Genomic DNA, 14,863 nt, shown 5'->3' with positions numbered 1-14,863 from the left:
TATATAGCGCACATATCCACCTTGCATGGTGCTCAAGGTGCTCCAACTGTTACCCCGGCTCTGCTAGGTAGCCGATTTCGGTGCTCACAGCCTTCAAGAAATTCCTTCCTACCGGTACCCATTTAACACCTGGGTAGAGGGTGGCAAATGTAGATTAATGTCTTTCCAAAGGACATTAGTGCCGTGGCGGGACTCGAACCACGGACTCTGTGATCCACAGTCCAACGACTAATCCACCAAACCACAACACCTGTACTAAAAGTATAGAACACTGTGTGTCATATGGCAAAATGATATTTGTGCTTAAGTCAATACCCTGTGCAGAGCCTTGACAGGACCCTTACACAGCAACGAAAAAAATACACGGTGGCGACGGGCGATTCGCCCCCTAAACCTCTGAAATCGCCACGGTAAAAATCAAGACGAGGGCGAAAAAAAATCAATATATCTTGAAAAATCGCCCCCGCCATAAATTGATATTCCCTATGAATTAATAAACCAATTTATTGATGTGTCTGAGTGAAATCTCCGTTCCAACTACCAACTCCAAAACTAGAAACTTCCATCAACATTTTAAAAGTTTTGTGAGTTGCAGCGGATCGGCGGTCGTACCTACTGTAGCTAGATCTACAGCGGTATCCGCCTGCCTGCGCCTAAGCTCCCGGCGGCGGGACAGGCCACCGGCCCCGATGTAGTTTCGTGCACAGCATGAATGCATACGCAGTTCGCACACGTTCACAATACACAGAAACGTACTAGCTCAGCTCCAGCGTGCGCCCGCACGCTCCTTGTATGAAGCAAATAAGTATTTGCGAGTGACGAGAGCTCAACTGCTAGCGACCAAATTGGTACGTAATATGTTTATTTAGTCTTTTTTCTGGCCCTAATTTTTATCATGGACAATGCGATCCCATTTAAAAAAATGTTATTCCGTCTAAAATTGTGTTATTTATAAGTTAAAACCATTAAATGCGAGTATATTTTTACTATTGTCCCACATACTGATATATTTGTAATAACGAAACGTGCAAAATCAATGCTGGATTTTTTCCTGTAAAATCAGTATAAAGCAAGTTTCGTACACAGAAATTGAATTTTGTTATAAAAAAAACCGTAAATAAATATATAAAGGATGTTCCTACTCCTCAGAATCTTTCTTACAACTGTTTAATTAAATTAAATTATTTATATACGATCGATGCCAGGCCAATTGTCATGAGTGATGATGACATCAATTTCTGTCTACGAAATGAAACTAGCTTTGGCTTGGCCTTTAGAATTAGAGTATATAAAAAAAAAAATAAGGCCATGATTTTGCATGTTTCGGCATAACAAATAGACCCTACATCGGTATGTGGGACAACAGTAAAAATATTTACTCACATTTAATGGTTATAACTTATAAATGGTCTAAATAACACAATTTTAAAGGGAGTTGGTCTACATTTTGTTTTAATGGGATTGCATTGTCCATGATAACAATTAAATTTGGGACAGAAAAAAAGACTAAATAACATATTACCTACCAATTTGGTTGCTAGTAGTATGATGGCTAAGGAAAAACACAACTTATTGTTACAGCTTACAATATGGCTTTAAGGAAGTAGCCCCTTGGTTTTTTTTAGGCAATGGGGAAAAGTAGCCCCCATAAAAAAATTAATTCCTAGCCCGCGTGTCAGTGATAATATTTTCTTAGGATATGAAAAACGAACAGTTAAACAAAACACTCCTTTTGACAAGTTTTAGTTACATCATAAAGCCACACGTTTAACACAAAGTGAATAAATCATGGGTATCTGAATGTCTGCAATACTCTACATGACATATGTCTCTACAATTGTATCTATATTTGCCTTTGCTTGGAATTTAATTGGGTAAAACCGCGTTTAAAAAAAATACAACCTTTAAAAAAAAAAAGCCCCCCTGAGCTCCAAAATAGCCACCGCAAAATAATTAAGGGGGGCTATTTTTTTAAGGGAAAATCTGAAAAGAGCCCTCGTAAAAAAAAAAGTAATTTTTTGGTTGTTACACAGCCATGGCTTTCTGGCTAGCTTTTAGGGCTGATGTGATTGCTGATCAAGAGTGATTGAGGGTGATTTGATGTGTTCATGGAAAGGAGCGATTGATTGCTGGCAATAAAGCAATTAATGGCGTGATTTATTTAATCTGGGCCCCATTTCACAAAACTTGTCATCAGTGACTAATGACAGATTTTGTTATATGCTAGTGAAATCCTTGCTTCTGATTGGCTATCAGCAGATTTGTCACTGATGTTTGTCGTTTGTCATTGAAAAAAGGCTTTGTGAAACACCCCCCTGGTTTTTTTCCTTAGATTGTTTAGGTAAAGATACCTGATTTAATCTGTGCCCCATTTCACAAAACTTGTCATCAGTGACAAACGACAGTTTTTGTTATAAGCTAGTGAAATCCTTGCTTCTGATTGGTTATCAGCAGATTTGTCACTGATTTTTATCATTTGTCATTGAAAAAAAAAGCTGTGTGAAATGGGTCCCTGGTCGTTTTCCTTAGGTTTATTTTGTAGAGATACCTTCTGGTTGATCAAGAAAATGATGAGCATTCAAGAATAAACATCCTTTTTTTTCACCTTTTCTTTTGAAAAACAGGAAAAGCACATGACTGCCAGAGATAGCAAGGTGCTCTCAAAGCAAAGACACCTCCTCCTGGATAAACTACAGGATTTTGAAACTACAAACTCTTCTTTACGAGGCATGCTACGAGATGAACATAAAAGACAGGTACTATGTCCTTTTATCATGTGTTGTGCTTGTGAAGATAATAAGGTAAAAATTATGAATTTGCCAGAAAGGGGTTTATCTGTCGGAAGGATACTGGAATGCTTGCTAAATTTCTTTATTGGGAGATATATCTCTTTGAAGTCTTTAGCATTGGGTTAGAGTTTCAGCGTTGAGGATTTATTTTCTCATGTTTCCAGACCTCAAGATTACATTTTAATTCATTGACCTTTCTAATTGTCACAGTCCCGTCAGAGCCAAGCGACAGAGCAGCGAGACGTCCTCCTGAAGAAGCTGACCGAAGCGGAAGGAGTGAACCAGAGTCTTAGACTAGAAGTCCTTGAGAGTTCCAGAGTGGTAGATTCCATGAGGGCCAACCTAGACCTAGAGCGGACCCAAGCCAAGTCCCTGGCTGACCTTCACGGGACTACGGAGACTACCAGAGCCCATCTTCAGAATCAACTCAGGAAACGAGAGGCTGACTGCAATCGCATGGCAGTTCAGATCAGGGTAAGCTTACAGCTTATGTTCAGTAATGGATGAAGTAGAGAGGTGTCTTAGTCGCCAATGGTGTAAACGCTCGACCGAAGATCCAAATGTCAAGGGTTCGATCCTTAGCATGGCATTGTGTCCTCATGTTCGCTTCATTGCTTCTCACCACCCACGTTTGAAATGGGTACCTGGTGGGATGCGAACCTCATTGTTATTTGTTTCTCATCGCATGCCAATGTATAAATGTTGGGTGGCTGAAATGCCCTTCAGGGAATTGTTGATAAGGCTTGTATAAATCAAATCCTAATATTATTGTTATTTGTATTATAAGGAATGATTTCATGAGCTTTGTCATTTTCATTTCATACATGGATATAATTCAAATTATTATATTAGTTCATGCCTGTTTCATTCAATCCTAGAACGTTGAGAATCAAGTAGAGCGAGAAAAGCTTGAAGGGGATCACCTCAGGGCCCTGCTCCTGGCTGCCAAAGAAAAGGCCTCCGCAGACAAGGAGGCCCTCAAGAGAGCGACCCGGGTGCAGAAGGACCGTGCGTCAAGGAGCGAGGATGCGGTGGAGAAGCTGCAGCTCCAGGTCCTGGAGGCGGAGACCAGACAGGCGGAGACAGGAGCCCAGCTGGATGAATGGAAGGGACTTAATAACAGGGTCACCAGGGAGAAGAATCAGTTGGAGAGTCATAATGAATCTCTAAAAAGGTGAAGATTTGATATAAAGTGAAAGGTCAATTTGAAGGTCATAGTTCAAAGGTCAAGTTACAATTATAGGGATGGAGGTGGGAGCCCTGCTGAAGAAATGTTAGGGACTTAATAGCAAGGTCACCAGGGAGAAGAATCAGCTTGAGAATTATAACAGTGCTATAAGAAGATGAAGGCTTGATATAAATTGAAAGGTCAAGTTTAAGATCGTAGTTCAAAGGTCAAATTACAATTATTGGGATGGAGGTATAGAAGGGACTAAATAAGAAGGTGAAGATTTGTTGTGGTATTTGTGAAACAATAAGCACAAGGTCAATTTTTAAAGTTGAGAAAAAAATTGAAGTGGACACTAGCTAGAGGAATGAAAGGGTATCATTAACAAGGTCATCAAGGAAACGAATCGGCTTGAAAATGATACTAATGGACTGAAAAGTGGAATATTTGATCTTCATAAGTATATAAAATGGAAGGCCTTCTAGAGCTTATGAGGAGGCGCGATGGCTTAGTTGGTAGAGTAGTGGTTTCCTAATCCGGCGACCCGGGTTCAAAACCAAGGCGATATGCTAGTGCCCTTTGGTGAGGCATCAATCCTCATCACCAGGTCCCTCGGAGAGAGGACCTACAACCGTTGGTCCTCTGGTTGCTTATTAACAATCTTAGCAGTTAGGTAAAATAACCACCACCACAAATAAGTAATTAGCTTCAGTCCTTTCAGGTATTTCTTAATTGTAACTTGGCATTCTCATTTCTGTATAAATTTCTGATATGATAACTTTCTTTTGTGGAACCGATGCTTTTTTTCATCAGGAAACTAGAAGAACTGGAGCTGCAGGTGAGGGAACTAGACATGAGTTCCAGAGTGAACCTAGACAGGGTCAACACAGAACTGCATCATAAGAGTACAGAAGGAAGTAACCTTAAACTGGAGAATGAAAGACTACAGGTAAGAAAATAACATGAAGAATGTATAACGGCAAGCTGAAGTTACGAGTCAAGTTTTGTTAACATATATCCCTACACCACCATCCGAGCTGATCGGAACATTAAGCATTAAACCAATTTAAAAATATCACTTAAGACTTTAAGGGACTCCAATTCAACAAAATTACCGTAAAATAATTATTTGCTTTGACAAATTATACTAGAGATATTCATAATATCTTACAGTAATAATGATATTTCATGAGCTACGTACTCGATATCGAGTTCAGCTCGAGAGTTAACGCCCTTCTGACTCTGAACAGACGGAATGATTTAAGGAAGGTTATGCAAGACATATTCAATAAACAATGCTTTTACACTCGATGTACTAGAACAAGTCTTAAAAAAAAATGAACGTAAGAATGTATTATTATGCCTCTACTACAAAGTAGCATTATGAGGCATTATGTTTTCGGGTCGTCCGTACGTCAGTCTGTGCGTCCCGTTCTTGTTTCAAAATGATATGAATTTGAAGCACACCCCTTTGATTTCTGCCCCTTTCTTCCACCCCTCCCCTCCCTCCATCCTGTCCCTCTTTCTCCCTTCCTCTCTCTATCGCTCACCAGATTTCTCTGAAAGACGCCCAGGACAAATTGACCCATGCACATTCCAATATAGACGAACTCAAATCCAGTATACAGCAATATGAATCCTTAGTTGCAGATTACAAAGCACAGGTATGTTATCTTTTAGTTTATTGATCATGCCACTAACACTTGATACAGTTCATTCCAATCCTAATTAATCATTTTGCATGTTTATTGGTTGTGGTGCTACCATCATGTGTTCAATTTGCTGTTATTTAATCATTCAAGTAATCTTGAAACCTGTGGTATAATATCGAGTCACAGATTATATTTACAAGAGGTCTATTTCCAAAGCTTGCAAATAAATATACAGTAGTCAAACAAACATGTGCATGAATATGAGGAAGATTAGATGGTATATTCATTACTCACTTTTGATGTTTTTATAATAATAATAATATGGTTAACTTATAGAGCACACACAACCTCCAGGGACGCTCATGTCGTTAGCTCAGCAACAGTTATCTTTAATACAAGTAAAGTAAATGTTTATTTGATAATATGTTGAATCATGAGATTAATCATAAAATTGTTATATATTTTATACAATCTTTACACCAATCATATTAACATTTTTGTAGCTACATATCTGTTCACGACAAGAAGGGCATTAACTCTATGTTAGAGTATATGATTAATGCCCACTACTTTTGACTCTAAACAGACAAATGATGTGACAATTGTAGAATCAAGTATATATATATATATATATATATATATATATATATATATTCTCAACTCTATTTTCGTATATTTTTGAGAACCATAAAGATGTTTACTCATATCCCTCGACATTGAGTTAACGTCTTTGTGCTCTTTACAAACAATTTCAGAATTCGGATTTACATCTTTCACTACATTGTATTAACAAATCGTCCATTTCTATATATTTTACTCATTTTTCTCACAATTCCGTGGAACAGTTTATTGATTGTACACTAAAAACAGCTCAGCTAGCCTACACTACCCGAAAGTTTGCCTATCATACTCCTAACATAACTCCATTTAAACAGGTGGGTCCGCGACGGTTCTCCGTCACAATTTTATATTAAAGGGAGCCCTCTGGTGGTGGAAAATAGAGAGAAACTATTATAATTTTATGAAAGATTATCAAACCTGTGTATATATGTATATATTCAACTTGATGAAAATATTATTGATCTTTTCATATTAACCAGGTTTTATGATAGTAAAAAGCTTATCAAAATTTGCCTAATTGTAAATTGTATAAATTGGAACAAAGAAAAAACAAAGCACATATATAGCAGATAACAAGCTCAGATGCCATACATGTACTAGCATTGGCAACCAAAGGCTATTAAAATTCTGTAACTTGCAAAATTTAACATTTTAATTTTAATCCTATGCTATCCACTACCAGAGAGGCCTTTCCAAAGCATCATGAAACAAGACTTTGCATGAGTAGTTGCACAGCCCCCCCCCCCCCCCTCCCCACTCCCCATGCACGAACCGTTTCACAGATGATTGGACGGGGAAGATAATATGCATTCATGAGTCAGTACATGGAAAACAACTGCTATCTTATTCAGTACAAGTGACTGTTTGTTGCAAAAATTTCAAATTGTCACATTCTTCCTATCTACCTGTTAAGTCACAGAGTTACTTCACATACTGCATCCTTACATTATACAGTTAATAACTACATTATTCATACCCCTTGTAAATTTGTTTTATTTCTTTTTGTTGAAAATCAAGAATAAAAGGTGGACTGGGTGAATTAGGGCTTTCGTTGAATACTTTCAAATGTATAAAGCTTTAATATGTCAAATTCTCAAGAAACATAAATTGGGACGAATCAATTTTTCACATACTTAAGTATATAAGTTTAACAATTACAACACTTGGTATGGGTATGAAGAATTTAGTTCTTAATTGTATGTTTGAAACATGACTATGAGATTGTGGCTTTTCAAGCTAATATTTCAGCTTCCCAACATTTGTAACTGTTTCCCTTCTTCAACAATTGTTACTGTTTCCCTTGATTAATATCACTTGTCAGGAAAGTGCATTATTCAGAAAGATCATTGAGAGAAAAAATACATTTGCATGGTCTTCTGAACGAGTATGGAATAATGCAACATGATTAAGACAACTTAAAGGGAAAGTCCACCCCCAAAATAAGTTTGTTTCGATAGAGGCAGAATAATAAGAAAATCAGGTGAGTGAAAGTTTGAGCAAATTCTGAATGAAACTAAGAAAGTTATGAATTATTGAAGTTGTGATCAATCAAATACAAATTGGCAACTCTGTGACTTATTATACGAGCTCTCCTTCATTTGCTTTGTGCATAATATTCCATAAAATCATGTTTTCTTCGTTATTGATGACGGAATATATATTTGTTCCTTGCAGGGGGAGTATAGAAACATATTTGCAATTATTATATTTAGGGTGCATGTATGGTTGAAATTTTTCTTGAGGGAAAATGAAAATTTTAGATTTTTTTAGTACTGAGCAAATGGAAGTTGAGCTCGCATGATATGTCATAGAGTTGCCAATTTGTGTTTGATTGATCACAACTTCAAAATTCCTAACTTCCTTATTTTTAATCGGAATTTGCTCAAACTTTCACTGACTTGTTTCTCTCATTTTTCTACTCCTATTAAAACTAACTTAATTTCAGGGTGGACTTCCCCTTTAATGAAATCTGTACCAGGCAGGGTGATATAGGGCAAATGCACACTTTACACATGTATTGAAGTAATATACAATTATACAGTATAATATGTAACATTAAGATGAAACAAAATAAATTGTCCTATATTTGTTACAAAGGTGTTTAAACTCCATATATCCAATTCGTATACATGTGAATAGAGAAAAAAAAAGTTCGTTCAATTCATTAAAAAAATACTTAATCAAAGACTGTCAAATTAAAAGCATTTTTTAAAGATCAGGATGTCACTATCCCAAGTAACAACAACAGAATGACATGTTGATTTTAAAAAGAAAAAAAAAGCCGTATGGCTATCATTTTAACTTTATCTATCAATTACTGTGTGCATTCAAATTTTATATGGAAAAACAACTTTTAAAGGGAGGGATGAGGGATCACTTCCTCCAATTTATGCATGGATTGTTGACATCGCATAACTGACTGTTTTTAAATAAAATTTGAAAAGGAATATGCCAAATATATGATACTCGACAGATTTGTAGTGGCTTATTGTATGGTCATATAGAATTTATTAAATTTAAAGGATATTTTACATTCTAGAAATGGTTACCAGAAATGTATCTATTCATAGATAATCACAAACATATAACAGAAATAAATAAAACAATAAAGCATATACATCAAAAATCGTTAATGTTTGTGGAAATCAGTAATACCTCGAGAGGTAGCTTAGAGTTTTAATACCGGTTTGTGTTTACCGTATGGCTTACATTATTTACTTACACTGTTTCTAACATTGTATTAATATGCCAGTATTACAAGCTAGTTTCATTAGTTATCATGTGTTTCCAAATACATTTTGATACTTTTGTTTGCATCATGTTGCACCTTGAATTGAAGGTAGTGTTTAATATCTTTGAAATGAAATGAAAGTGTTTGACTTCTACCCCATCTTTATAATTCTTGGAAAGCATGTTAAAATGTTTCAGGCGAAAAGAGTATAGTGATGTATTAAACTGCCTCCCCCAAAACACCTCTTGACGCAACAAATATTTTATACACAAAATTATTATTAAAAATAAAAAATAACAATATATATATATATATATATATATATATTTTTTTTTAAATATTTTTTTTTTTAAATTAAAAAAAAAATTCGAGTAAATGAATGGGTAGAGAGGTGAATAAAACTACAGTACATGTAGCTAGTTCTCTTTGAATTTTTTCACTTATATCTGTGTGTTAACCCATTCACTCCTGAATTGTCCTATTCCCATAGGCTTAGCACATGAACCACCTGGTTCCTGTAGGCTATGGGTTAAAGTGCATTAACCACATGTCGTTTAGTCCTGCTGTTTGTGTGTTTTTCTTTAGAAAAGGAAATGGTCATTATAAATATCTTTATACTTTCATTTTTGTTCATCCCCTTGGCAATCTCACAAGAATATAAATGGCTTTGATGAATTTCAAATCAAATGAATTAATGTCAAGAATTTTTTTTTTTTTCCATAGAAAAATTGTATTCAATCATTCTTGAGCAAGAAAAAAACAGTAGACTTGTACAAAGTACATGTTGTGACATATTGGTAAAACAAACATTGTTACATCAGTTGCACATGCCTCCATTTATCTAGTAAAAAACAAATTTATTGCGTTTGATGTTTATGTTTATCTGGGTTTATGTTTATCTTAGATATATGACTGTCATTTTATGCTATGTGTAAATTTCACATCCAATTTAAAACAAATAATGAATAAGTACTACCTTTGTAAAAATCAATTTATTGTGTTATTAGTTTTCACATGTACATGTAGAACAGCATATGCATGCATTTCATATGTAAAGGTAGTGTGATGGTAATGCATCCATGTTTGTGATTAGAATGTTTACTATCCCTTGCTTTGTACGGTAGACCAAGTTATTCCATTGGCTTTTGTGTACCCCTCCCCCCCCCCCCCCCCCCCTTGAAAAAAGAGAGACTGCAGGAAATCACATATTCATTTACAGTAACCCTTTTCCACCCACCCTCTCCTCTATGAAAACAGAGATTGCAAGAACTTGTTCATGATTTAAAAAACCAGAGCCATACATAGAGTTTGGCTAACTTGGTTTCAGTTACTCACAACATAGCATATATTCCTTTGTTTTGTGCTTACCCAACAAAGCTGAGCCATTTATACGCAAAGTTTGGCCAACTTGGTTTCAATTGGTCACAACACAGCATATATTCCTTTATTTTGTGCTTACCCAACAAAGCTGAGCCATTTATACGCAGAGTTTGGCCAACTTGGTTTCAATTGGTCACAACAAAGCATATATTCCTTTGTTTTGTGCTTGCCCAACAAAGCGTTATTCTCCCCTCCTCAATGGCACTGATTAAAAAACCCTTCCCCACTCCCCCACCCAAACTTTCCCATCCCTGTGTGTTTGTTTTACCGGGCCCATAATACTTTGCATCTAATACAATCTGCTATTTGCCTGTTTTCATTCCTACTTTACATTATAGTTTACACATACAGAACAGCATGTCATTCATACAGTAAGTACAAAACAGTTCAGTAGACTAGTACAGTACTCACACATTCACTTTAGTCGTTGCACATTATAGCACCTTCATCAAAAGCTCATGAATAACCATTTCAAGCACTATGAATATATTTTAATAATAAGATTAAATGATATTGAGAATCATTGTATACCTAAGTTTGAGTTACATTTATGAAGTATTTAAAAAAAATACATATCTTCTGAAAATTCATTTGTTCCTGATACGTTATTGAGCTGTGTTGTTGAAGCTACTGTAACTTCAGAAACAATAGTGGATTTAGTAGTACATGTAGTAGTAGTAGTAGTAGTAGTAGTAGTAGTAGTAGTAGTAGAGGTAGTAGTAGAAGTAGTAGTACATCATTGTAGTTATTTGGTCTGTTGTCTTAATAGTTTAAAACATTTAGGGGTTCAATTAACTTTAAATTGCATTCATAATAATACTTCATATAGACTTCATGAAAGATTCCTCGAACAAAAAGAGGAGGAAAGTGCTTTACATTGTTACTTTGTCACGGCTACAATTCATTTATAGTTGATATCCAATAAAATATTGTGTACATGTGATATTGACACAGCTACAGTAGATTCTGTCCAATCAAATAATGTGTAGATGTAATATTGACACAACTACAAAAGTTTCAATCTAATTAGCTAATGTGTAAATGTAATATTGACACTTCTTCACATTGCATCAATACTCTTTTTTCTTGTCTCTTTTCACACAAGTGTGCATTGTCTAATGATTGATATTACCTTGAATTCTCTTTCTCTAACAATCTTAAACTTTCTATTAACCATGTATTGTGTTCTGTATTGCTGAATTTTGATGCACTTACTAACATCCCTGCATTTTCATTTGCCTTCCAGTTTTAACTTTCTTTCTTCTTCATGCTACTTGAGTATAAGGAACTTAATTTGAATGTAAATCAAAATCACATCATTTCCATTATTTTTCAAACAGTCATCCATAATCGAATATATTATAAAATGAATCTTTTCTTTGTTTTAGATGAATCAATCAAGAAGAGAAGCATTGGATGTATCTCATCAGTTGGAACAGAGTCAACATGAAGCTACCAGGGTTAAACAAGAAACTAGCAGAGAAATCGGCAAGGTACATCGTATTATAATAATGCAAGCACTATTTGTTTCGAAATCAATAAAATCAAGAAATTAAATGGAACTGATGGTAAGAGATAAATGACATTTTGAAATAAAATAAATAAATATGTAAAAGATGGCTGTGAAGTGAAAAGTTTATAATAATAATAATATTAGTGGGTTCTTGTATAGCGCTCATGTCTGTCATAGTGACACTCCTGGCGCTCCCAATTATTACCCTGGCCTTAGCACGGCTGCCATACGGCGCTCTAGCATTTCAAGGAACTAATTCCTGCCAGGTACCCATTTACATCACCTGGGTTTGAGTGTGGCAAATGTAGATCAATGTCTTGCCAAAGGACATTAGTGCCGCGGCAGGACTCGAACCGCGGACCTTGTGTTCGACAGTCCGGTGACATATCCACTCGACCATGGCAACTCTATGAAACTAATAGAAAAATTAAATGATATGGAAAAATAGCAATGAATTGAAATAAAGTATGATAATGGATGTCTTTGATGCTACAGACCCATGTTACTCCCTTTTCTTGTTCATCTGATCAGAAAACGCAGACGTACGTAAACCTGAGGTTTGACAGTTGACACAGGCTGTGCAAAGAGTCCAGGGGGTTGTTAACATATGTAGAGCGTGGCTCTTCAACTCTTTAGACTTCTATTGGATGTTTGAGTAACTTAGAGAGAGGCATATACAATGGAATTCATTAAATTTCCAAATGAACAAAATCCGCTCTTGTTAAACCTGTAACACAACTGTAACTGTATTAACAAAGTATATTATATACCGGTAATTTTTGTATAAATTTATTTTTGTGGTATAGTGCTGTAAAAATTGTATGACCTGCTGTACTAGGTCCAAAACAGGACCATGGTCCTGGTATCTATCTATGACAAGTTCTTTGAAATAAAGATGTGATGAAACATCATTAATTAACCTTTTACTGCAGGTTAGAGGTAGACTAGAGCAAAGGCTTCTAGAGCTAGAACCGCTACCAGGTCAGACCTGCTATAGGTCCGAACGGGACCATGGTCCTGGCATCTATGTTTGACAAGGTCTTCGAAGTAAAGACGTGATGAAACAACATTTTATTTACCCTTTACTACAGGTACGAGGTAGACTGGAGCAAAGGCTTCTAGAGCTAGAACCGCTACCAGGTCAGACCTGCTATAGGTCCGAACGGGACCATGGTCCTGGCATCTATGTTTGACAAGGTCTTTGAAGTAAAGACGTGATGAAACAACATTTTATTTACCCTTTACTACAGGTACGAGGTAGACTAGAGCGAAGGCTTCTAGAGCTAGAACCGCTACCAGGTCAGACCTGCTATAGGTCTGAATTGGACCATGGTCCTGTTATCTATGTTTGACAAGTTCTTTGAAACAAAGACGTGATGAAACAACGTTTAAATACCCTTTACTACAGGTTAGAGGTAGACTGGAGCAAAGGCTTCTAGAGCTGGAACCGCTACCGGGTATGCTGCGCTCCACAGAACAGAAGCTGGTTGATGCTACAGAGAGACTCCTCGAGCGAGAGCAAAAGACGATGGAGCAAACCAAACTCATTACAGAATTGTCCACAAAAGTAAGTGAGGGAACCAAACCAAAACATGGTTCTTGCACCTGGCATATTTGCTTCCTTTAACTAGATTATTCGTCAGTTGAGAGCCAGAAGGGCATTAAAGGTAAAGACCAGTTCTGATTATCGATTGCATTGTGAAAGAAACGTTGTGGAATCGATCAGAAAAGGTTGATCATCTAGCATATAAGTATTGGTGTCTACTGCAAGGCTCTGGAATCACCAAAATGATTAGAAATTTGGCCCAGTTTGGTAAAGTTACAAGCACTGTACCCAGAAAGATGTATATGGGACTACGCGACATGTGCGCGACACATGCGTTATATCTATCAGGTCCGAATAGATATGATAATGTACCAAATATATCAATTAGTAGGCAGTTTCTCTGCAAAATTTGAATGATCACGTTTTAATCGAAACATATTCTTTCACATGATTGGTAATAAGAGCTTCCATTTCATTTTTGAGAGGGGGGCGTTTCCAAAACTGGTCAGCAATGACCTCAAATGAATTCTCATTGATCCTTGTACTTGAGGGAAAAGCCAACATAGTTGTGATAGTAGTTCCATAGGTAATTGACTTTGTTTAGAATAAATAAAGAGGCATTACTGAAATTTTCAAGAAAATCATCACTGTTCATCAGGCAGTTAATGCTTCTTTCATATAATATCACTTAGAAATATAGCATTAAAAGCTATACAAATGTGACTGTTCAAAATCTGAATAGTAAGAATTATGTATGGGGCTATACTGTGTTATAGAATTTGGTCATTTAACAAACGCTAATATTTTTATCCCTTAAGAATGAAATTTAGAAACTAGAAAGCAGACAAAATTTGTTTGGGGATGTGTTTACTGTGAATGGTATTTTATTTCATTCATTGTTACCAGGCGGACCAGAGCGGCACCCAGATGGAGAATTTCCGGCAGAAATGGATGTCAGCCGACGAAGAGAACCATGCCCTCAAGGCCAAGTTTGACTCAGTTCAGAGGTGAATATGGCATTTTAAAGGGAAAGTCCACCCTGAAATTAAGTTAGTTTTAATAGGAGTAGAAAAATGAGAGAAACAAGTCAGTGAAAGTTTGAGCAAATTCCGATTAAAAATAAGGAAGTTAGGATTTTTGAAGTTGTGATCAATCAAACACAAATTGGCAACTCTATGACGTATCATGCGAGCTCAACTTCCATTTGCTCAGTACTAAAAAAATCTAAAATTTTCATTTTCCCTCAAGAAAAATTTCAACCATACATGCACTCTAAATATAATAATTGCAAATATGTTTCTATACTCCCCCTGCAAGGAACAAATATATATTCCGTCATCAATAACGAAGAAAACATGATTTTATGGAATATTATGCACAAAGCAAATGAAGGAGAGCTCGTATAAGTCGTCACAGAGTTGCCAATTTGTATTTGATTGATCACAACTTCAATAATTCATAAC

General features: G+C 36.0%; 1 protein-coding gene across 3 annotated transcripts in view; it reads left to right on the top strand.

The window, feature by feature from the left end:
- The window catches only part of LOC589592 (outer dense fiber protein 2), a 32,258-nt gene that overhangs the window by 12,591 nt on the left and 4,804 nt on the right, over window positions 1–14,863 (top strand). For 2 of the 3 annotated variants that reach the window (XM_030997453.1, XM_030997454.1), the window contains exons 7-15: window positions 2,625–2,756; window positions 3,000–3,263; window positions 3,668–3,963; window positions 4,771–4,906; window positions 5,511–5,621; window positions 10,680–10,712; window positions 11,730–11,834; window positions 13,263–13,421; window positions 14,307–14,407. In XM_030997453.1, coding sequence (XP_030853313.1) covers window positions 2,625–2,756; window positions 3,000–3,263; window positions 3,668–3,963; window positions 4,771–4,906; window positions 5,511–5,621; window positions 10,680–10,712; window positions 11,730–11,834; window positions 13,263–13,421; window positions 14,307–14,407 — 1,337 coding nt within the window. The remainder of the gene's footprint in view (window positions 1–2,624; window positions 2,757–2,999; window positions 3,264–3,667; window positions 3,964–4,770; window positions 4,907–5,510; window positions 5,622–10,679; window positions 10,713–11,729; window positions 11,835–13,262; window positions 13,422–14,306; window positions 14,408–14,863) is intronic. The other variant, XM_030997455.1, reaches the window with a different exon arrangement.

Source organism: Strongylocentrotus purpuratus, unplaced genomic scaffold (assembly GCF_000002235.5).
Source record: "Strongylocentrotus purpuratus isolate Spur 01 unplaced genomic scaffold, Spur_5.0 spur5_scaffold_4, whole genome shotgun sequence".
Lineage (NCBI taxonomy): Eukaryota > Metazoa > Echinodermata > Echinoidea > Camarodonta > Strongylocentrotidae > Strongylocentrotus > Strongylocentrotus purpuratus.
This window is presented reverse-complemented; position numbering and strand designations above follow the sequence as displayed.